This window comes from Bactrocera dorsalis, chromosome 3 (assembly GCF_023373825.1).
Source record: "Bactrocera dorsalis isolate Fly_Bdor chromosome 3, ASM2337382v1, whole genome shotgun sequence".
Classification (NCBI taxonomy): domain Eukaryota; kingdom Metazoa; phylum Arthropoda; class Insecta; order Diptera; family Tephritidae; genus Bactrocera; species Bactrocera dorsalis.
This window is the reverse complement of record NC_064305.1, coordinates 49,240,004-49,263,737: the sequence shown is the minus strand read 5'-3', so window position 1 is coordinate 49,263,737 and position 23,734 is coordinate 49,240,004. Positions and strand designations below refer to the sequence as shown.

Genomic DNA, 23,734 nt, shown 5'->3' with positions numbered 1-23,734 from the left:
TTTGCACACATTTTCGTGTTTAAAAATTGCAGGACGCACGTACCATAGTAGGAGTGTTTCTACTATATGAAGTCGATCCAAATGACGTTCCTCCTTCCGAAGATCATGGAAGTAATAATTGTATCCATCGGGTCCTTCTAAATTAAATTTCTTTTCATCAGACTTCCAGGCCATGTGTTCTCGTGAGAAGTTTAGTCGTAATTCCTTTCGTGCATCGTTAAGTGGTGGTTTTTTCTGTAGTTTCAGTCTCTTCAAGTGTGAAGCATTCCTTATAACTCTCTGAATAGAAGATTAACTTGCTTTTACGCCAACATTTGTCCTGCTCTTTGCGGTCGACTCGTGAGAGTTGAATGCTTCTCTCAAAATCTCTCTCTTATCAATATCGGAAAGCACTTTATTATTACCGCCTTTATTATTTCGACCACATCCCGACTTATTACGTAAGAAATTGTATATAACTTTTCGACTCCTGCCGGTTTTTTTCGATATTTCAGTTATTGAAAGCTTTAACTCTTCAAAGGCTTCGATTTTTGCTTTCTCTTCAACCGATAACGCTTTTCCTTTACCCATATTAATGAAAATAGATCACGTGAGCAGTACAAAAAATTTGGTGTCAATAAGTATTCAACTTCCGAAGATAAATGAAAGACAAATTGCATATGCTAACCTGATGATGGAAAAATTGCGTCATTTTCCAATTAAAAAAAAAAGAAAGTAACAAAAAAATCAGTGCAAAGCTGAAAACGGCGGTCATTTAAGAGGCATCATTTTTCATATTAGTGTAAAAAAATTTCCCTTTTGTATGTATATTATATAATCTGAAAGAAAAAATAAAAAAAATTAATAAACGAAAAAGTTATTAAACTTTTACACCCCTTGGTTTCTTTTGGCCCACCCTGTACATACATCACATATTAATTTACAGCGAAAATGCCGAAAACACCAATATGGAAAAAGTGCATTGTGGGCTGCAGCGAAGTAAATACCGTATTTAGATTTCCCAATGAGGGAACAGATCTCGAACGGTAAGTAATTTTAATAGACTATAAATAGTGCAAAAAGTGACTGAATAATGAATAATAAAAATCCGGTGTTACAATTAAAAAAAAAAAACAGGAAAAGTGTAATAGAATTATCGATACATTTCGATATTTTGAAATTTAATTATATATTTTTTAAATATATAAATGTAACGTTAACACGGGTTCATTTACATAAATATTTGCAATGTGAAATTGACGGCATTATTTAAATACTATTTAATTATCTAATTTAAATAATTAAACTCAATTAAGCTGGATAAAAAAGTGTAAGAAAAAGTTTCGATAAATTTCGATATTTTGAAATTTAATTTTTTAAATATTTAAATGTAACGAATAACGATGAAGCACCTCAACATATTGTATTTTTGCTTGAGAGCGGCATTTTTGAGCAAATGCGCCTTGAAAAGCGATTGCGTTCGGGGGCCGTTCCCGATATAAATTTAAAAGTTGAGCCTACATTTGACGTCCCAAATTCGGAATTAAAAAATACAATTTTATTGGGTCTAGAAGATTTTTCTCCCCAAGTTGAAGAAGCTGTCTCAAATGCACAAAATGCATCGAGGCAGCTTTTCCCAGTTTTGAAAATTAAATTGAAGATGGAATTTTAGAGCCTCTTCCATTTTTTGAGGAGGATGTATCTTTTAATTTTGATAAGGCCGTGCAAACAGGTAGGGGTCTGACCGCAGGAACAGAAAGGAAGAAGAAATTGAGGGAAGAGAATAGGGTTTTGAAAATAAAGTTAGATGAAAAAGAGCAGGAAAATAGAAGTTTAAAGGCCCAGTTAGTTGAAATGGCCGCAGAGTTAGAAAGATGTAGGGAACAGCTAAGGAATAGCTCTTTGAGGGAACAGTCAGACCCTCTTTCTTTAGTTTGTAGCAAAGTTCCTTCTCAGTTAGGTGCTTGCATTAGGAGTAGTTTTATAAATAGTAATCGCCGTACCCATGGTCGGCGATATGACAATTTTTTTAAAACGATAGCTTTGGGTGTATTTTTTCTATCGCCAGTTGCTTATCGGCATTTAAAGCACCAATTAGATTTTCCATCCGAAAGTACTTTGGAAAACTTTGTTACTACTACTGTAATGACTATAATGGTGCAAGGTATAGTTGGAGAGCCTTGGTCCCACCCATTGGCTTATTTTTTCGTGAAAGGTTCCTGCAAAGGGGATGTCCTCAAAAAATACATTTTTGAAGCCATTACCCAACTGCAAAATATAGGACTAATTCCTTGCCGTTTTGTTTGCGACCAGGGCACCAATTTTCAGAATTTCGCTAATTTGTTAGGTGTTTCAGCGTCACGGCCTTTTTTAAATGTTAATGGCAAGGAGGTGTATTTTTTTTACGATAGCCCCCATTTGATAAAAAGTAGTCGTAACTGTTTACAAAATTTAAAAAATACGGTTTTCTTTAAAAACAGTCGGGTAAGTTGGTCGGATATTGTTCATTTTTATGAAACCGACTCTAAGTCGAGTTATTGGTGTGCGTATAAATTAACCGATGCTCATATTTATCCAAATACCTTCCAAAAAATGAAGGTTAAATTCGCGTCTCAAGTATTGAGTAATACGGTCGCTTCTGGTATGTTGTCCCTATATAGCTCGGGAGTCTTAAGCTCGAATAGTAGGAAGTTTATTAATACCGCGGAATTCGTTTCGTTTTTTAATAAATTATTTGATATTTTAAATAGCAGTTTCGTTGAGGCTGTTGTACCCACTAAAAAAGTGTTTGTAGGTTCCCCTGAACAGTTAGAGTTTTTAAATGAGGCAGAACATGTTTTAAATACTATTCGCGTCGTAGACGATTTAGAAAGCAACACAACTAATAATTTTAGTTTTATAAAGGGGTGGGTGTTAAATATTAACAGTTTAAGACGATTGTGGCGATATTTGTCACACTCAGGTTTTCCGTAGATGAAGACGAGACGTAAATAAACTTATTAATGGGTGATATAGGCCTAAAGGGGAACCGAGCACCCAAAACTAACTTCGGTAACGCGCCGCTTTGCATACCTCCTGGGTGGTGTGGAAAGTGCAATTGGGAAATTTTAATTTAAATGCCCAAAAATTCTTATTTTGTTCGATCTGGCCACAATGGAAAATGTTATAAAAACGCTTATTTTGAGGCGCTCTCACACTGGAATAAGTTGGGCATCCCATTATCCCTGGCCATGGATAAATTGATCCGAAACTCCTCTCTTCGCTTTCTGAGAGAGCCCATGATCTCACGGTTTGGTATGGCAATACTGAAAGTTCATGGGCTACGAATCAGGTGACAAGCAAAACAATGAACTGCCAGACAAAATCCCATTAAAGATAACTGACAAAATCAGTTCGTTATTTTTCATTGTGGAGTATATAAGTAATTGTGTTGTGAAAATATAGTGTTTTTTATTAAAAATACAGTGTATAAGTGTTTTTACTAAAAATAAAGTTGGTAAGTGTATTATTAAAGCCATCGTAAATACATGTATATAAATATATTATGTTTTCCTAACGTATTATAGGAAAATGCCGAGAACTAAAAATAAGTGTGTGGCTGGATGCGTAGGACCGCGACGGTTTTTCAATTTCCCCAACAAGAAGAAGGATGGATCCAGGCTCGTAAATAATTTTAATTAGTAGAAAAATATAGTTATTTAGTGAAATTTAGAAATATTTTTTGATAAATATTTTTTGTAAATATGTTGTTTGGAGTAGCGTAGTAGTTGTAAATATTACTATAATTATAAATTATAAGTACAAATAAATGTAATACTAGTAATATAAATAATAAATTATAAATACTAATAAATGTTGTGATTTTATTTTGTACCTATATGGGTGATATAGGCTTATAGGGGAACCGAGCACCCAAAACTAACTTCGGTAACGCGCCTTTTGTATACCTCAGCGGTGGTGTGGAAATTAAAAACTCCCAAAACATTTACTAAAAATTCCCTAACACATTTCTTCCATAGTGGCATCATTGGCAAATGTTATAAAAAATGTGGACTTTGACAGCGCTCTCTCGAATCAAAGAGTTTCGTATCAATTTATCCATGTCCCTGGCAGAGTGGTTGCGGCAATACTGACATTGTACAAGTTATCGCGAAGAAACGACACACCCTAATTCCCGTCGTAATAAGAGCCTACCACTCTGCACATGTCGCTAAGTCAGCACATTTTGCGTGAGAACATTGGCCAGACATCTAAGTAAACAAACACCATGCACGAGGCGCAAGGTCAGCAAAACGTCAGCAGAGGAGCTACAACGCGATGCGGGTTGGTGGCTTGAGCGAAGTTAGGAATAATTTAATGGTCACTTCATACTTGACAACTAAGCCGTGATGACGGCAAATAAAATAACTTCAAAATGAATAATACATTTGAATAATTGGCGCCCAACGTGGGGCTCGCGAGTGAAAAGTTTAATAGAAAAATATAAAGTTCTTAACTCGACTCGTGTAACTACGACAGTTGGCTCACTTAAAATCGACAACAATCAACTACTTGGACTCAGCGTGGACTTAAAGAAGAGACAACCTTTGGCCCGATCAATTAACCGGAAGAACCTGAACCTAATTTTAATCTATTCAAATCCAATGGAAGGGTAAGTGAGATGCTCGTTTCCTGGAATAAATATAGCAATAATTGTGAATAAAAAAAAGGAAAGTGACAGAACAAAAATTAATGAGTGAAGGTCTGGAAGACCTTTTTAGAAATTTAAAGTTAGGAAGTCAGAAAGCAAATATGAACACGGAACAAATAACCGAGTTAATTAAGGCGGAAGTTAGAAGTGCTTTGGCAGCACAAAGGTTGGAGTTCGATAGGAAGTTAGGAGCAATCCAAAACCAGGTGACAGGCAGCAGGCCAAAGGTAGAAAAATATCTAAAGGTATCTGTAAATCCACTAGTGACATGTGACATAACGCTTGATGCTATCAAATCACTTCCAGAATTTCATGGTCACATAGGCACATATGTGTCATGGCGCGAGGCGGCGCATAACGCTTATGAACTGTTCAAAAGGTACGATGGCAGTGAACGACACTACCAAGCAGTTACCATTTTGAGGAACAAAATAAGAGGGGCTGCCGATGCGGTCCTCTCATCGTTTAGTACTGTGCTGAACTTTAATGCCATTATAGCACGTTTAGACTTTACGTACGCGGACAAACGTCCCGTATATCTTATAGAACAGGAATTATCTACCTTAAGACAGGGTTCTAGGTCCTGTCTGGAATTCTACGATGAGGTAGAAAAGAAGCTAACGTTACTAGCTAATAAGACTATAATGTCTTACGAGAGTAGCGTGGCAGAAATTATAAACGAGAAATATAGGGCAGATGCCCTAAGAGTTTTCATTTCCGGCTTAAGGAAGCCCTTATGCGACATTCTTTTCGCCTCACGGCCGTCTGACCTTCCGTCTGCTCTTGCTTTAGCACAGGAGGTAGACTCAAACCATGAGCGGTATGCGTTCGCGGCCAATTTTGCTGCCAGGAACGTCGAGGGCAACCACATTAAAAAAAATAATAATATAATTTCAAGCCAGAACAACCATAGGACAAACACTTATGATCCACCCTCAGCTCATAAGAGCCCACACTACTATAGTAATAGGCAGTACAAACCCGGACATGCACCTCATTTTACGGAAAATCAAAGGGTAAATAACGGACGTGACAACGACAGACTAGTCAGAGCGGAACCAATGGACGTTGATCCATCCTTATCGAAATTTAAACACCAATCGTTTGACAGAGACCGAGGTGCCTATCAAGGAAACAGTAATAGAATGCAACAGGGCTATCAACAAAAACGTCCAGCAAATTCTGGACGTTACACAGGACCAAAGATCCAACGTGTTAATCATCTGGAGGAGGAAGTTGAGCTACAGAGTGAATCATTGTACGGTGCAGAAGCCGAACAAGCGGCAGATGACGTAAGTTTAGATCAACTTAATTTTTTAGGGGAAGGTCCCTCCTACCCTGGATTTCAAAGTTCCTAGGAGGGAAAGAAGTGAAACTCCTTATCGATACTGGTGCGTCGAGGAGTTATATGAAACCAACACCGGCTTTAAGGACACAACATTTCAGGGACACATTCTCTGTAAAATCTATTCACGGGGTTACTTCTATCATGGAAAAATGCTACATGAAAATATTTGGCGTAGTGGCAGAATTTTTCATCTTACCGGACTTAACATCATTTGATGGCGTGATTGGGCTCGACATACTAAACAGGGTCCATGCGAACATTGACCTTAAATCGAATACAATAAATCATGATTTTGGTGAGGAGGAAATCTTCTTCATTTCCAGTCATGACGTAAGCCATCTTAGGCTTCAAACAAATCTAGTACCAACAGACGTTAGGAAAGATTTTTCTAGAATGATCAAAAGGATGAATAGGGTTTTTGCTGACCCCAATGAGGCACTACCGTACAATACAAAGGTGATAGCAACAATTCGCACGGAGGACGAAACACCAGTTTACTCAAGATTATACCCGTACCCACTGAGTGTAGCGGATTTCGTGGACAAAGAAATCAAGGATTTGTTAGCAAATGGAGTTATCCGGCCATCAAGATCACCCTTTAACAACCCTATATGGGTGGTAAAGAAAAAGGGGGTAGACGAAAACGGACAGGCGAAGCAGAGATTAGTTATAGATTTTCGGAAACTCAATGAAAAAACTATCGGTGATAAATACCCAATTCCCGACATAACAGGAATTCTTTCCAATTTGGGTGGTAGTAAATACTTCACCACTTTGGACTTAAAATCTGGTTTCCATCAGATTAAACTATTGGAGCGTGATAGGGAAAAAACAGCTTTCTCTGTCAAGAATGGCAAGTATGAATTTTGCCGGTTACCTTTTGGATTAAAAAACGCGCCGAGCATCTTTCAACGCGCCATAGACGACGTATTAAGAGAGCATATTGGGAAAATTCAGGACACATCAAGCATGTTACCAACTTGACACTTTACGAATTACTGAGAGACGAGACAATTAATGCCACAGACCACTTTCCTCAGTCACATATGAGGAAGTTACTAGACGCGGACATAAACCAGATAAGTCGACTGATACAAATGATAAACGCTCACCACAGACAGGCGAGAAGCCTGAATGCCCTAGGGACAGTCCTGAAATACATTGCTGGAACTCCTGACCATGACGACTTCAATAGATTAATGAGCACAGAAGAACAGCTAATTAACTCGCAGGACAGACAGTTTACCATAAACACTCAAGTACAGAAAGAAATCAATAACCTTACCATTACAGTAAATAAAATCCTGAAATTAACAAAAGAAAGAGAAATAAACACCGGTCACCTTTATGACATACTACTGGCTAGAAACAGAGCAATTATTACAGAATTAAATAACATTATAACAGCTGTCACTTTCGCCAAAATTGGGGTCTTAAGTCCCATTCTCTTAGACAGTAACGAAATAAATTTCATAACAGGAGACGAGCACTTCACTGACCTTACCGTGGCCGATGTTATGGCAGTAGCTAGAATTAAGATATTACAGTATAATAACATAATTTACTTTTTAATAAGATATCCGATTCCTATGTTTAGATGTAAGAAAATTACTATTTTACCGGTAGCTCATGGCCACCAAATCCTGCACCTAGAAGAATCCATCTTAGCCAAGTGTTATAACCATACCGTAGCCGTAAAGAACTGCAGCGACACAACACCAACGTTTTGCTTACCATCTCCGACTACATCATGCGCTCTGCAACTACTGACTCGCAACACCGCTAATTGCAGTACAACATTTAACAACCTCACACCAATTTCACCGATAAGTGACGGCCTTGTTGTCATCAATGACCAATTGGCTGTCATCGAGGAAAATAATGAGGTCCCTATTACGGTCAACGGAACATACCTCGTGGTCTTCAAAAACAACGTAAAGATTAATGGTACGACTTTTTATAACGAAAATTCTACATTGCCTCTAAAACCTGAAACTCCATGGGCTTCTACAATCAACTTGACGCAGCACACAGAAATATTAAGCGCTTCTTACCTTCACCATGTGAATCTAGAGAATGTTCAAAGGATCAATCACCTGCAGCGATCAATCCATTATGGCCACGTTACAGGTTTCTCAGCCATTGGTGTCTTATTAATCATGGCATTCACTGTTTACGTCCTTCTCAGGATAAGGAGGACCAAGAGAGAGATTATCATAGCCAGGTCCGTTGAAACTGCAATTAAAACCGCTTCTTTGAGGACCGAGGACGTTCCCCATTTAGAAGGGGAGGAGTTATCGCGAAGAAACGACACACCCTAATTCCCGTCGTAATAAGAGCCTACCACTCTGCACATGTCGCTAAGTCAGCACATTTTGCGTGAGAACATTGGCCAGACATCTAAGTAAACAAACACCATGCACGAGGCGCAAGGTCAGCAAAACGTCAGCAGAGGAGCTACAACGCGATGCGGGTTGGTGGCTTGAGCGAAGTTAGGAATAATTTAATGGTCACTTCATACTTGACAACTAAGCCGTGATGACGGCAAATAAAATAACTTCAAAATGAATAATACATTTGAATAATTTACACAAATTAAAGAGCGGAAGTTTACTTCATATCGGAATTGTACAGTTGTGTGAGCAAAGAGGTAAACATAATTTGCAGGGTTTAGAGTTTCGCATTAAAATTTGTTTTTATTTACCTTTGTATGGTGGGAAATTCTAATCACTGTTAGGAAAAAATATATAAGTTATACTTGTATCTAAAAACAATTTTATTTAATAAGAAAACAGCACATTTTAAAACTTCACAACACCTATATTTGTTCCTATTTTGTTCACACCACTGTACATGTGATCGATCAGTTAATGGTGGTGATGCCAGTTGTAAAAATTCATTTTAGATACAATTGGGCAAACTTTTCTCAAGTTGTGGGCTTTTATACGTACATATGCATATCTGCATATATAAAAAAGAAAATATACTTGTGACCGTTATATTTACATATTGTGTTTAAACATATTGCAGTTCCATTTAATGAAAATGCTTATATAAATATATGATTTGTGATATTTTCAGTTTGGTTGTTTTATCAAAATCAAAGAATTGAGATTTTTTTCTATAATTGTTTTGTTAAATTTTAAAAATCTAAGTTGCCTCTGGAAATGTATTAAAATAATAATATGCGCTATAGAAAGGGAACACATATTTTCAAAAATATAAGAAATCATCAAATAAAAATATACAATATTTGCGCGGTATGGCATTATTGATTGAGAGTGGCTAAGCACACAAATAGAATACAAACGCTAATGGCAGAAACATCTTCTCACTTCACCACGAGCGGCAAGCGTTTTGTTCTTGTTTTCATTCGAACAATGTTGCCATTACTCAATACGCATATGTAGTTTTGTACACATCTAAGTTTTCAATTATAATTTTTCATAATAAAAAATATCAAAACTGAAATCAAACTATTAAAACTAGTATATATATTTGTAAATAGTAGTATTCGATTCGGAATTTGAGTTATTTTAGGAAAATTTCAAATATATTGAAGAAAATTTTTGTAATTACTACAGTATATCGAGCCTGGCAACCCTGCCGTGTGAGAGAGCAATCAGCTGAGTCGTTGGAAATTCTAGGATTGGCGGGTGGTAGAAGGGTTATTGGCTAATTATTTACATTGCGCTCTCATAAGATTCATTTGGTCATATGTATTTGAAGAAACAGTGGTTCATAAACTGAAGTTATTATTGAAATTACTTTTTATAAGGAAGTTTAAAAAAATAACTTGGTTTGAAACTTTTTGCTTCGAAAATTGTATATAAAATAAGAAGTAGGTTATCTGCTTTAAATTTTGGTACTTGGTACAATAATGCATGGAGCTATAGCAAATGACATTAACCAAACATATAATTTATTATTTCAAATAAACAAAATTAAATGCTGATATAAAGACATATTAAAAAAATGATTACTAAAATCAAATATTTATTATACTTTTTTTTATTTGTCTTACATTTTATAAATTTATAGTAGTTACAAAGAAACTTACAATTGTTAGGCAATTTTACTGTTATTACCCACAGTGCAACTTCCCATATATGCGTGCGCTGTCATTTGTAAACATGGTGTGTTAAAATACGTTTCTCTTACTTCCCTCTTCATGTTTGCCCGCGATGAACCCCTCACCTAGCCCTCAAAATGTGCACTCGTTCCCGCACGGGCAAAATGCCACTGAGGGCTAATATGCCCATCCCTGGTTTAGTGAATAGTAACTAGTTTCAAATTGAGATTTTACCTCAAAATGTCTCAAATAGAGACTAGAGACTGGTTACAGAATTCCGCTAATCGTCTGTCATATTAATCTTATAGCGGGATTCTGTAACCAGTCTCTAGTCTCTATTTGAGACATTTTGAGGCAAAGTCTCAATTTGAGACTAGTTACTATTCACTAAACAGTCCCTAGCGTTAGTCTCAAAATATTGAGACCTGGTAGTTAGCCGGTCACAAAACTAAAAAGAGCTCTTGTCTGCCATTTTGAATATACTGAACAGAGATCATCATAGATATTACTCGATTGTCGTATTTTTATATTTTGTAAGCAACTCAAACACGAAAAAATTAAAATTAAATAAATTTTACATAAATTTCGTAAATATTATGAAACAAAGTCAACATATATTTTAATTTTTATTGATAATTATGTTTTTTGACGATGTTATAGAAAATTTAATACTTGTTATCGACATATTTATTTCCATTCAAGTGTAAAAACATCTCTGAATGATGAAATGTAATAGACTTTGTGACTGGCACTTACAGAATAGTAAAATCGTCTCAAGTCTCAAAAATTGTCTCTAACTCAAAATCTCAAATTTAGAGACTTGAGACTGTTACACGTTACAGAATCCCACGGTAAATATCTACTCATATAAATATATATACTTATGTATGTATATGCATGTGCGCGAGTTAAGGAACGTATTCCTTATAATAGTAACAAACAGCAAAACAACTTTTTGTTTCAGTAAACAGAATGCAAACAACCTTGAGTTGGAGCAATTGAAATGCGCTATCACTACAACAAACAATCCTAAACAAACAAGTATCAAAACAACATTGATTTTGAATACCACAACAACCTTATCTTAAAACAAAACAAATATATCTAATACTATGTTCAAACCGACACTTAATCACACGATTTCGGCTGTTGAATGGATTATCCCACTAATCTTAAAAATTTATCAAGATATCTTCTTCTTCTTCTTAATTGGCGTAGACACCGCTTACGCGATTATAGCCGAGTTAACAACCGCGCGCCAGTCGTTTCTTTTTTTCGCTACGTGGCGCCAATTGGATATTCCAAGCGAAGCCAGGTCCTTCTCCACTTGGTCCTTCCAACGGAGTGGAGGTCTTCCTCTTCCTCTGCTTCCCCCGGCGGGTACTGCGTCGAATACTTTCAGAGCTGGAGTGTTTTCATCCATCCGGACAACATGACCTAGCCAGCGTAGCCGCTGTCTTTTAATTCGCTGAACTATGTCAATGTCGTCATATATCTCGTACAGCTCATCGTTCCATCGAATGCGATATTCGCCGTGGCCAACGCGCAAAGGACCATAAATCTTTCGCAGAATTTTTCTCTCGAAAACTCGCAACGTCGACTCATCCGCTGTTGACATCGTCCAAGCCTCTGCACCATATAGCAGGACGGGAATTATGAGAGACTTATAGAGTTTGGTTTTTGTCTGTCGAGAGAGGACTTTGCTTCTCAATTGCCTACTCAGTCCGAAGTAGCACCTGTTGGCAAGAGTTATCCTGCGTTGGATTTCTAGGCTGACATTGTTGGTGGTGTTTACGCTGGTTCCAAGATAGACGAAATTATCTACAACTTCAAAGTTATGACTGTCAACAGTGACGTGAGTGCCAAGTCGCAAGTGCGACGACTGTTTCTTTGATGACAGGAGATATTTCGTCTTGCCCTCGTTCACTGCCAGACCCATTCGTTTTGCTTCCTTGTCCAGCCTGGAGAAAGCAGAACTAACGGCGCGGGTGTTGAGGCCAATGATATCAATATCATCGGCAAACGCCAGCAGCTGTACACTCTTATAGAAGATTGTACCTGCTCGATTAAGTTCTGCAGCTCGAACTATTTTCTCCAGCAGCAGATTGAAAAAGTCGCACGATAGGGAGTCGCCTTGTCTGAAACCTCGTTTGGTATCGAACGGCTCGGAGAGGTTCTTCCCGATCCTGACGGAGCTTTTGGTGCCGCTCAACGTCAGTTTACACAGCCGTATCAGTTTTGCGGGGATACCAAATTCAGACATCGCGGCATAAAGGCAGCTCCTTTTCGTGCTGTCGAAAGCAGCTTTGAAATCGACGAAGAGGTGGTGTGTGTCGATTCTCCTTTCACGGGTCTTTTCCAAGATTTGGCGCATGGTGAATATCTGGTCGGTTGTTGATTTGCCAGGTCTAAAGCCACACTGATAAGGTCCAATCAGTTCGTTGACGGTGGGCTTTAATCTTTCACACAATACGCTCGATAGAACCTTATATGCGATGTTGAGGAGGCTAATCCCACGGTAGTTGGCGCAGATTGTGGGGTCTCCTTTTTTATGGATTGGGCATAGCACACTTAAATTCCAGTCGTTGGGCATGCTTTCGTCCGACTATATTTTACAAAGAAGCTGATGCATGCTCCTTATCAGTTCTTCGCCGCCGTGTTTGAATAGCTCGGCCGGCAATCCATCGGCCCCTGCCGCTTTGTTGTTCTTCAGGCGGGTGATTGCTATTCGAACTTCTTCATGGTCGGGTAATGGAACGTCTGCTCCATCGTCATCGATTGGGGAATCGGGTTCGCCTTCTCCCGGTGTTGTGCTTTCACTGCCATTCAGCAGGCTGGAGAAGTGTTCCCTCCATAATTTAAGTATGCTCTGGGCATCGGTAACTAGATCACCTTTGGGGGTTCTACAAGAGTATGCTCCGGTCTTGAAACCTTCTGTTAGCCGCCGCATCTTTTCGTAGAATTTTCGAGCATTACCCCAGTCGGCCAGCTTATCGAGCTGTTCGTACTCACGCATTTCGGCCTCTTTCTTCTTCTGTCTGCAAATGCGTCTCGCTTCCCTCTTCAACTCTCGGTATCTATCCCATCCCGCACGTGTTGTGGTCGATCGTAACGTTGCGAGGTAGGCAGCCTGTTTTCTCTCCGCTGCGACACGGCACTCCTCGTCGTACCAGCTGTTCTTTTGCACTTTCCGAAAACCAATGGTTTCCGTTGCAGCTGTACGTAAGGAGTTTGAAATGCCGTTCCACAGTTCCCTTATACCGAGTTGTTGATGAGTGCTCTCAGAGAGCAGGAGTGCAAGCCGAGTAGAAAAACGTTCGGCTGTCTGTTGTGATTGCAGCTTCTCGACGTCGAACCTTCCTTGTGTTTGTTGGCGTGCGTTTTTTGCTGCACAGAGGCGGGTGCGAATTTTGGCTGCAACAATATAGTGGTCCGAGTCTATGTTAGGACCTCGGAGCGCACGCACATCTAAAACACTGGAGACGTGTCTTCCGTCTATCACAAAATGATCGATCTGGTTGGTGGTTTTTCGATCCGGAGACAGCCAGGTAGCTTGATGTATCTTCTTATGCTGGAATCTAGTACTACAGATAACCATATTTCGGGCCCCGGCGAAGTCGATCAGCCTCAACCCATTTGGGGATGTTTCGTCGTGGAGGCTGAATTTACCGACCGTAGTGCCAAAGATACCTTCTTTGCCCACCCTGGCGTTAAAGTCGCCAAGCACGATTTTGACATCGTGGCGGGGGCATCTCTCATAAGTGCGCTCCAAGCACTCATAAAAGGCATCCTTGGTCACATCGTCCTTCTCTTCCGTCGGGGCGTGGGCGCAAATCAGCGATATGTTGAATAACCTCGCTTTGATGCGGATTGTGGCTAGACGTTCATTTACCGCAGTGAATGATAGTACTCGGCGACGGAGTCTCTTTCCCACCACGAATCCAACACCAAACTTGCGCTCCTTTATATGGCCACTGTAGTAAATGTCACAAGGACCTACTTGTCTCTGTCCTTGTCCCGTCCATCGCATTTCTTGGACGGCGGTGATGTCAGCCTTTATTTTCACGAGGACATCAACAGCGGCAGCGGCACCTTCCCAATTAAGGGACCGGACATTCCAGGTGCATGCCCTCAATTCGTAATCCTTATTTCGTTTGCCATGGTCGTCATCAAAAGGGGGGTCACTCATCCGAGGCTTGTTGTTCCTTTTCATTGGGGGTGTTTTTTTACGTGGCGGGTCCCAAACCCAGCGCACAACCCTATGCAGGGGATGTTTCGCCTTCTCACGTTAGCTCGCCTTCAAACGGATGTTCTTAGGCTACCCAGAGGATACTTGGTCAAAGACCGGAAGTCGTGAGCTGCTTGAGTCATATGCAAAAGAATCGTTTCTGGCCACTCCCAAGTGAATGGCGATCAGAGAACTTTCCTCACTTGCGTGAACTTCTACACATGACTCCATCCTTATCAAGATATCGCCATACAAATTTCATTGAAATGATTTGAAACTGATCCACGCTAAATCTGTCCGTGCGACTCTGATTTTGCGCAATACTTGTCAGCACTGGAAAAATACTAGTCAGCACTGGAAAACTATTACATTATTACAGCTGATTTAGACACTACAAAGGGAAAAAAATGTAAACAAACTAATTTTTTTTTAAAGCAATGAATCTAATTTCATCGGAAAATCGACCAAGCAAATGAAAAAATGCATCTATTATTTCTATTATATGGAAAATATTGAAAAAAGACGGCTTTTATTTCAAAATACTATATAACAATCTTTTCTTTTGATAAATATTAAGCGATGTGAATTCTTGAATGACAATAACAGCTGTTTTTTGATCTTTCTAACGGCAGTGAGAGCACTGTTGGGTTATGAAATGATTAAATGTAATCTAATCTTTGAAATTTTCGGTCTGAACATAGTATAAGCAACCAATATATGTAAATGTAAACAAACCTAAACAAATAATAGAATCTATATCTAAAGAAACTATTAACTAGTAATAAGTAAACATACTACATAGTTAGTATAAATAGAAGTAAGAACCCTGTAATAAGTTACTCGATTACTTCTGGTAAAAATTAACTCGCGTTCAGGAATTCAAATCATGATTTTATCACTTATCAATATATTACATGTGTGCGCATTAATCTGTAGTTCGGCTGGTGTCAAGCGATTACCAGAGCGCGAATTCTACTAGCGATTTCATGCATTACCGCTAGTAAGTCTTTTCGCTAATGATTTGTAATGCAACGAGGCATCGAATCTGAAAAAATCCACCCCTAAAAAACGAAACTCAATGCGTATATGAAATTGCAATAACAACATTAATGCGATTGAACGAAAAGTGTGTGATTTTTTTTTGCGAGCAGATCAAAATTCAACAGAAATTTAGAGTCCCGTACTATTCCTGCAGAAATTCGCAGGAATTGTAGTTCGATCGATCGCTCAGTCTGCCGTTGTCATTTTTATACTATGTTCAGACCGAAAATTTCAAAGATTAGATTACATTTAATCATTTCATAACCCAACAGTGTTCTCACTGCGGTTAGAAAGATCAAAAAACAGCTGTTATTGTCATTCAAGAATTCACATGGCTTAATATTTATCAAAAGAAAAGATTGTCATATAGTATTTTGAAATAAAAGCCGTCTTTCTTTTAATATTTTCCATATAATAGAAATAATAGATGCATTTTTTCATTTGTTAAGTCGATTTTCAGGTGAAATTAGATTCATTGCTTTAAAAAAATATTATTTGTTTACATTTTTTTCCCTTTGTATTGTTTAAATCAGCTTTGATAACGTAACAGATTTCCAGTGCTGACTAGTATTTTTCCAGTGCTGACAAGTAGATTGCGCAAAATCAGAGTCGCACGGACAGATTTAGCGTGGATCAGTTTCAAATCATTTCAATGAAGTGATTTGGAACTGTCATTTCTGTATGGCGAAATCTTGATAAATTTTTAAGATTAGTGGGATAATCCATGCAACAGCCGAAATCGTGTGATTAGGTGTCGGTCTGAACATAGTATTACACTAAATTGTTTAGATTTTGAGTGTCAATTGTAGTTGAAGAGCAGTCGAAAAAGGTTTATAAAGAACAGACATTCCTTAAATAAAAATAATTTATTTTAGTGTTGTTAGTAAAAAAGTTAAAGTCGAATAAAAAAATAAAAAAGTGAAGTGTAAAGTAATTTATAAGGTATTAATGTATCAATTGTAATCAATCAATATAATATTAACGTTAAAAAATTTTGCAAGTGAAATAAAACAAATAATAATAATAAAGAAGTTATAATAATAAAAAATAAATAAATATAAAAATTGCGAAATAAAAAGTAATAAATTACAGAAGGCAATATGGATGGTCCGAACCCAAAACGAATTAAAAAGACTTGCTACAATCAAGTATATACAGAAAAGGCATGTATATAAAGGCATGCATGAAGCTTTAAAGGCTTTCTTCGAAGGTAAAGTATAAGCTGCCAACAAGTATATTCCTCTTTTCATTCATATACATATATTTTATATTTCTAGAACTGATGGAAAGAAAAATGAGCCAAATTTCTGCACAGTACCAAGTGCTCCTAGAAGAAGTAGCGCAGCAGAAAGTCCTCATTCAGCAGCTTCTGAAAGAACGCACCGACGACTCATCGATAATGAGAGAATTTCCAATTAAAAACAAAACAGATTTGGGCCGAATTAATGAAAATATAGAAGTTCGCGGAAAGAAGAACTACGTAAGTAATATTTTTTCTTTCGTTTTCCTTATTTAAAATACGTTTCAGTAAATTTCGATTTTTTTTTATTTTTACCGTTTCAACCCTTTACTTTCTTGCAGATCAAATGTATGACTCAAATTCTCCAGGGTTCTGGAGTGGTGAAAAACCTGAAGAATATTATAACAGACGTATTGGCCATGCAGTACAATATTGATGGAGTGTTGGGCAAAGATTCGCTCAAAAGCTTTACAAATTTTTTCGACGCCCTTATTGGTAAGAACAGGACAAGCTTTTTAATTAAAACAGTTAATAACAAATATATTTTAATTATTTTAGAGTCCATTCCTACCGGGATAGACGCTGGATCGCCAGAGAATCAACTGCGCCAAGCCCTTCAGCGTCAAAAAAAACGCGTAATAAAAAAAAATCATTTGGTAAATAAAGAAAATAAATGATTAATAAATAACAATATAATATAAGATAGTACATATTTTAAAACTACTAAGTAATAAAATAAATTAAAAAATACATATGTATATACATTTGAATTTAATAAATCTATTGCTTTGAATTTCATAAAAATTTCTTTTATTTTCGTAAAATTGAACCAGTAAAATCGCTAGCGAGTTAGAATAAATGAAATCGCTAACGATTTTGAATTAGTCAAACCACCTGTAATTTCGAATTAACGAAATCACTAACGATTTGGAGTCAGTCAAATCACTAGCCATTTTGAATTAATGAAAACGCTAGCGATTCTGTATTAGCTATTCACTAACGATTTTGGAACTAGTCATTTCACCAATGACTGGTAATGCAGCGTCGCACCGCTCGATTACTCTCGTAGGACATTGCAATGTAAAAATCGTTAGTCAAATAACATTGCGAGTAATCGGGCTGGAACTGGTTCTAATGATTAGGAATTAGTCATATCGTTAGCTCTTCCCCGATGGTACCGAACTACAGGGATGTTCATACATTCATATACATATGTATGTATACTTATATGTACACATATTTGTATACACTTCCGAACAAAAAATGCACAAGCATACCAACATACGTATGCGTGTGAATATGTCACCAACAAAAAATTTAAACATTGTTCTACAATAACAACAATTGAGTTATCGCCTCGAATAACGTTGTAAGCGCCAAATTTGGAATTTTTCAACAGAAAAGAAAAACGTTTTAAACAGGTGGATTCTTTTTTAAATAGTTTTTGCTTAAATATTTATTTATATTACATCTTTTGTTAATATTTTACAAAAGTTTTAAGCCAAAAAAAATGTACAGTATTAACAAGGTTCGCTGTTTAAATTTTTTTTAATGGAATAGCGTTGTAAACGCCTTGCTTGTAGCGACGATAACATGTTTTTCCACTACACGCAGCATCATAGCCGATGGCACTTACAACGTTTTTGCATACTGATAGTGATAATTAAAAATTAAATATCGAGTTCAATTTTACTGGTTAAAAGAAAATATAAAGTTTCAATAATTACAAAATTAACTTTCTTATTAAAATAATGCGTAATTTGTCGGCAACAAGAGTACCATTGCCAAGAGATCCTTCATCTTTTCGCTACTAATTACTACCTCTCCTTTCGTAAAAGTTGCTATTTTAATTTCTTCCTCGTTTTTTTTTTTTTGAAATATAGTTTGACCAAATTTCTTTAATATCATTACTAGTTCTTAATCTAAAACATACTGTTCGTCGTTAGTTATTTGCTACCATCGCCCCTTACTTATTTTGCATTTTGTATCATTTATTATATTTTTAAGAAGAATATCAAAATTTGTGAAGTATTTTTGTTTCATTTCAACTACAAAAAATGGATGTGATGGTATTACAGATTTTATTTAAGAACCAACATCTTCCCGGGTAAATAGTAATAATAAATTAAACAATAATGCTTCTATTTCGGTTTTTTTATTTCAATAAAGAAGAAGAAACAAAGCGGCAATTTAGTTTTCATGTAAGAAGTTGTAAATAAAAATAATAATTCATAATTTCAGTATCTAACTTAACTACAAATGGCCCTATAAAACTTAGCATCTTGATTGGGCAAATAGACCGCCATTGCTAACAAGTCTTTTTTTCTTCTTCAGCGAAGTCGCTATTGGTTTCTTTCGAAGAACTGGTCATTCATATATATCTCGCGCATATTTCTGCTGACATTTTGACTTTTTCCTTAAAGGTTGGTACGCAGCTCTCAAGTAATTGCTCAAGAAAAAAAATACATTATTTCTGAAGTAAGTTTGACAGCTGGTTACGCATTGTGAATGATCCACATTAGAAGAGCAAGGAAAATAAACAAAGTAAACAAACTGATTGGCAGTTTTTATACAACATTTCAAAATGGAATATACTTCATAATAATGATTTCAACTAATTTAGGATGAATTTGACGATTACTTCGAATTTCCTTCAAGAAACAATTGTTGATTTGATGTTTCTTCGCAAAACCAGGTTTGCCATATTCACATTTTATTGAAAAAAGTATTAAAAATGAGTACTAGATTTCTTGAGAGCTGCGTACTAGCACAAGTAAATTTATCGCAGGAAAGTTTCTTGACCGTTTCTTAAGCGTTTTTTTATATGAAGTTTTTACGTTTCTTGAGAGCTGCGTACTAAGCTTGAGACGTAAAACTTGCATGTCATCTGCAGTAATTTAGAGCCATCTACCTTCGGTTATTTTGCACGTATTTTTGTTTAAATTTTTTATGAGAACCTCAAAGTTAATTTGAAGCATTTGATGCACCCTGAAAGGGTTAGAAGGCTTAGCTGATTTAATCATTTCGTGAACATCTTCTGGGGTATAAATCCGCGCTGTTTTCTTTTTCCTTTCAATTAGGGAGAAATCTCAATCACACGGTAAAAAGCTGTGTCCAGAAACTAAAAATTTTTGATTAGCTTCAGAAAAGTATTTCATTTTTATTAGAGGGTAAATTAAGGCGATCATGGTCCATTTATTATTTTGACCCACACATCTCTCGGACCAAATAATTAATTTTCTCACATCTCCAGCTTTTAAAATAGCGTAGGCGGAAGTGATGTGTCTTAAAATACATGAAGCGATTTCAGCTGCACCCCTTTTTGCAAGTGTTTCATGCCAAGTATACATGTCAACAGTATTTTGCCCCAAATTATGTATAGCGAAGTTGTAATTCGAATACTGCCGCTGATAAAAGACGTCCGTATGTGTGAGATTTGGAGTATAAATCACTTGCTGCAAATCAACGCAAAGCGCAACAATATGGAAACTGCCTAAAGCTGACTTTGTGTCATCACTCAGCTTAGAATATGCTTTTTCAGCCTTTTTGTGATGTGCCTCTGCCAGTTTCTCTATGCATCTTATTTTATTCTGGTCTTCAGCAGCAATCGTTTCTATATAATACTTATCGCAGAGCTTACAAGTGTCGGACCTTGTATAAGATAATAATTTAATAATTTTTGTAATAGTTAAATCTGGATGGAGGCAATTTTTTTTTAACTACGAGTATAATGACTGTAGTAACTTTCTTGACAAGGAAAGCTTTCTATGTGTTCCATTACACTTTTTTTTTCAGCATTAACGATTTTATTCGGCCGATTATCATGTCGTCCGCGCTGATCACTCAAACTATCTCCCGTCTTCAGTTTTTCAACTAAAATTTGAAGTCTTCATTGTGTGACTTGAAAGGTATGACAAATCATTTGTTTGCATACTCTCACTTTTCTCTCATTGTGCTGTGGTAGAAAATAGTTCACAGTTACATTTCGACGTGATGTGCCCTCTGAAACTCTTCTTCTTTGCGGTTCTTTCAATTCGATTAAAGAGCGTAAAAAATTTGATTGCTTGTCATAGTCCATTTGATAAAATTGAGAGAAATGCTTCTGAATAGTCTCCAATTTGAAGCTTGACCACTGTAGATAACAAGCGCAGTTGAAACTCTGATGAATACAAAAACAAAACTGATATTGACACAGCTTACACTTACAACGTTTTTCCACATTACCGTTTCTGGAGCATTTTTTTTATGTACAACTTTTCCATTTCTTCCTGAATATGCTTCTCCACTATTTTTCAGCCTCTTATTACTTATATCTTTCCAATTTTTATAATAATTTATTTTACGTTTTTTTCTTTTATTGCACTTTTGAATGGTGCTAAACCCCCCAAATTTGCCATGATCACCAGCACTTAAAACGTTTTCCCACTCACTACTGATTTTGGGACGCAGCTCAATGGCTAAAAACTGATGGATATTGTAAAATTTTGCGCTCTCATGATACGGGAGAGCATTATTAACGGTAATTTGCAAAAAAACAGTATTGCCAAAAAATGTCACTTACAACGTTATTCGAGGCGATGATTCAATTGTGTCAAATATCAGAAGCATCAGAAGTCAATATGGCAGCCAAATTGCCGAAGCCCAAATGTAGTAAATTTTACAACAAAAACGATTTCATTCATAAACGCAAGCGCAAGTTCCATAAACGACCTGGTTTCATTCATAAAAACAGGCGCCGTAACATCTCCCCGAGCATGCCTTTGCCTACAAGCGTTTTTTCACGACGATGGCAAAAGCTAAAAATCATAAATTGAACAACTTTCTGATGCTTCTTCACAGAAAGAAGTGAGAAAAGTGGTAACATAACTGTGGTCGATTTACAATATTTGTCAATTCTAAAATATTTTTCCGTGGCTCGCAAAAATCTGCGTCGATATGTATGCAAGCTCATATAAAAACATACATATTTACGCTAGTTTGTAAGCGAAGCTGTTCGAGCAGCAAGGAAAGCGGTAACAATCGGCGATCGTTTGTTAGTTTCTTTCGGCACAGCTCGGATTTTCTACCAGCAACACAATGTTGTGACGCTTTGTCGTCGCGACAGTGCTTCGACAGATTGCCTCTTTGACAAAATGTCAGTTGAGGCTATTGGTTGACCGTGACAACGAAGATGCGAAAGATGCGTGTGACACTTGTTATTTTGAATGTATGTATGTACATGTCGGTGCACCCTAATAGTGTGTGGATATTGGTATGCGTGTGTGAGTGTATGTGTATACAGTTTAGGGAATTTCATTAGACGTCTAAGTTCCTCATTATTCCATCAGCCGTTAACTGTGTTGTGATTGGTTGTCACTTCAAGAAGTACCGCTTTAGCGGGGCGACAGCGTGGCGTCGCTATCGTCGAGCGTGGTTCGGTAGTAAATTCAAAAGGAAGAAAATGACGTAGAGTCAGTCGAGTACATACATATGTATGTGCCTCGCATTTGCTTTCGTAAACATACAGACAAATGTGCAAAAGAAATAATATACATACATACATACATATGTATATGCCATAGAAATTCGGGCACGATTCCGATTACTTTGGCGGAGGCGTAAAAAAACCCAATTTTCGTATAAATGGGGTATGTACGGATAGGGGAGCTTCTCCAGAGGAGGAATAATATAAAAATAACTAATATTTTTTAAAATATTCACGTTTAAAAGTTCAAAAATTTGCACTAGGAACACATGTTATTTCTCCATGTTTCACTAATTTTTTTCACCTTTTTTACTATGTATATTCAAATATACACTCTAAGCATTGAAATAAGCTCACATTTCACATTTATTTTGTAATTTTTCAACTAAATTTAGTAATTTAAATATTAATTGTCAAATTCATGGCTGAAAAGTTTAGAGTGCTTATATTTACGAGGAAAACCAGCATTGCCACACCTTAAAAACCAAAAGTGAAGGATTTTTCAGCATTTGACAGCGTTTTCTTTGTTTTTACTTTCGAGTGATTCTTTATTAACTATAAAAAAACTAAAAGAAGATTTTTCGAGCTAAAATTGAATATGTGAACACTTTTCCATATACATACTATACATACATATATGAATATATGAATAATATGTGATTTATATTTAATAAACACAGATAAGTAAAATCGTGTGATAATATTATAATATTACGAGCGAATACCCGGGGTGACTGAAGTACTTTCGCGTTGTACGCCTCTCTGCGTTGGCGGCCTTCCGCCACGCTTTAAAAAAATAACCCTGGCCGAGCTAATACCCGGTGTGACTGAAGTACTTTCGCGCAGGACTCCTTTCTGCGTTGGCGGCCTTCGGCCGCGCTCTAAAAAATAACCCTGGTCGAGCGAGTACCCGGGGTGACTGAAGTACTTTCGCGTAGTTCTCCTTTCTGCGTTAAAAATAAAAAATATTGACTTTTTGTTATAAAGTGGTTAAAGTGGTTATAATTTTTTGTTATCATGCACTCATATTGAAACAAAATTTGAGTTTTCGTTATAAATTGGATAAATTTGGTTATTATATCTGTCAGCGATATCCATTTATTTTTGATGATACATTGGTTTGTATTTTAGGTTATATATTATTGTATTTAAAATATGAGTTTGAGTTCATAATAACCAAAAAATATAACTATTGTATATCCAAAACTGAAATTTTGTTTCAATATGAATATGATGAAAAATATAACTACTTTATATCCAATATTGAAACAAAATTTAAGTTTTCCTTATAAAATGGATAAATTTTGGTTATTATATCTTTCAGCGATTTCCATTAATTTTTAATGATACATTGGTTTGTAAATATACAAAATATGAGTTTTCGATATAAAGTGGTTATATTTTTCGTTTATCATGCACTCATATTGAAACAAAATTTGAGTTTTCGTACTGTACTGTATACTTTACACTTTATTACGTAATATTATTATATAATATTACTAATACATGTATATAATACTACTTATTTGCTTAATAATTTTAAAAAGAAAATATCCATATGCATTAATAGAGGAATTTTTGCGAAAAAGAGGAATTTCAGCGAATTGCCTTATCATCACATGACAGCGTCGTAATTTTTGGTAAACAAATGAAGTTCAAACGAGTGTAAAAT

The 23,734-nt window shown here is 36.5% G+C and overlaps 3 protein-coding genes across 8 annotated transcripts in view; 1 reads left to right on the top strand and 2 right to left on the bottom strand.

The window, feature by feature from the left end:
* Window positions 1–23,734, bottom strand: part of LOC125777122 (uncharacterized) — a 358,233-nt gene that overhangs the window by 149,686 nt on the left and 184,813 nt on the right. The window lies entirely within an intron of this gene.
* LOC105223359 (cyclic GMP-AMP synthase-like receptor) overlaps window positions 1–23,734 on the bottom strand; it is a 108,892-nt gene that overhangs the window by 2,005 nt on the left and 83,153 nt on the right. The gene's annotated exons all lie outside the window — the stretch shown is intronic.
* Window positions 16,641–17,275, top strand: LOC125777188 (uncharacterized). Its single transcript, XM_049451462.1, has 3 exons — window positions 16,641–16,838; window positions 16,940–17,093; window positions 17,157–17,275. The coding sequence occupies exons 1-3, from the start codon at window positions 16,641–16,643 to the stop codon at window positions 17,273–17,275; spliced, it is 471 nt and encodes a 156-aa protein (XP_049307419.1).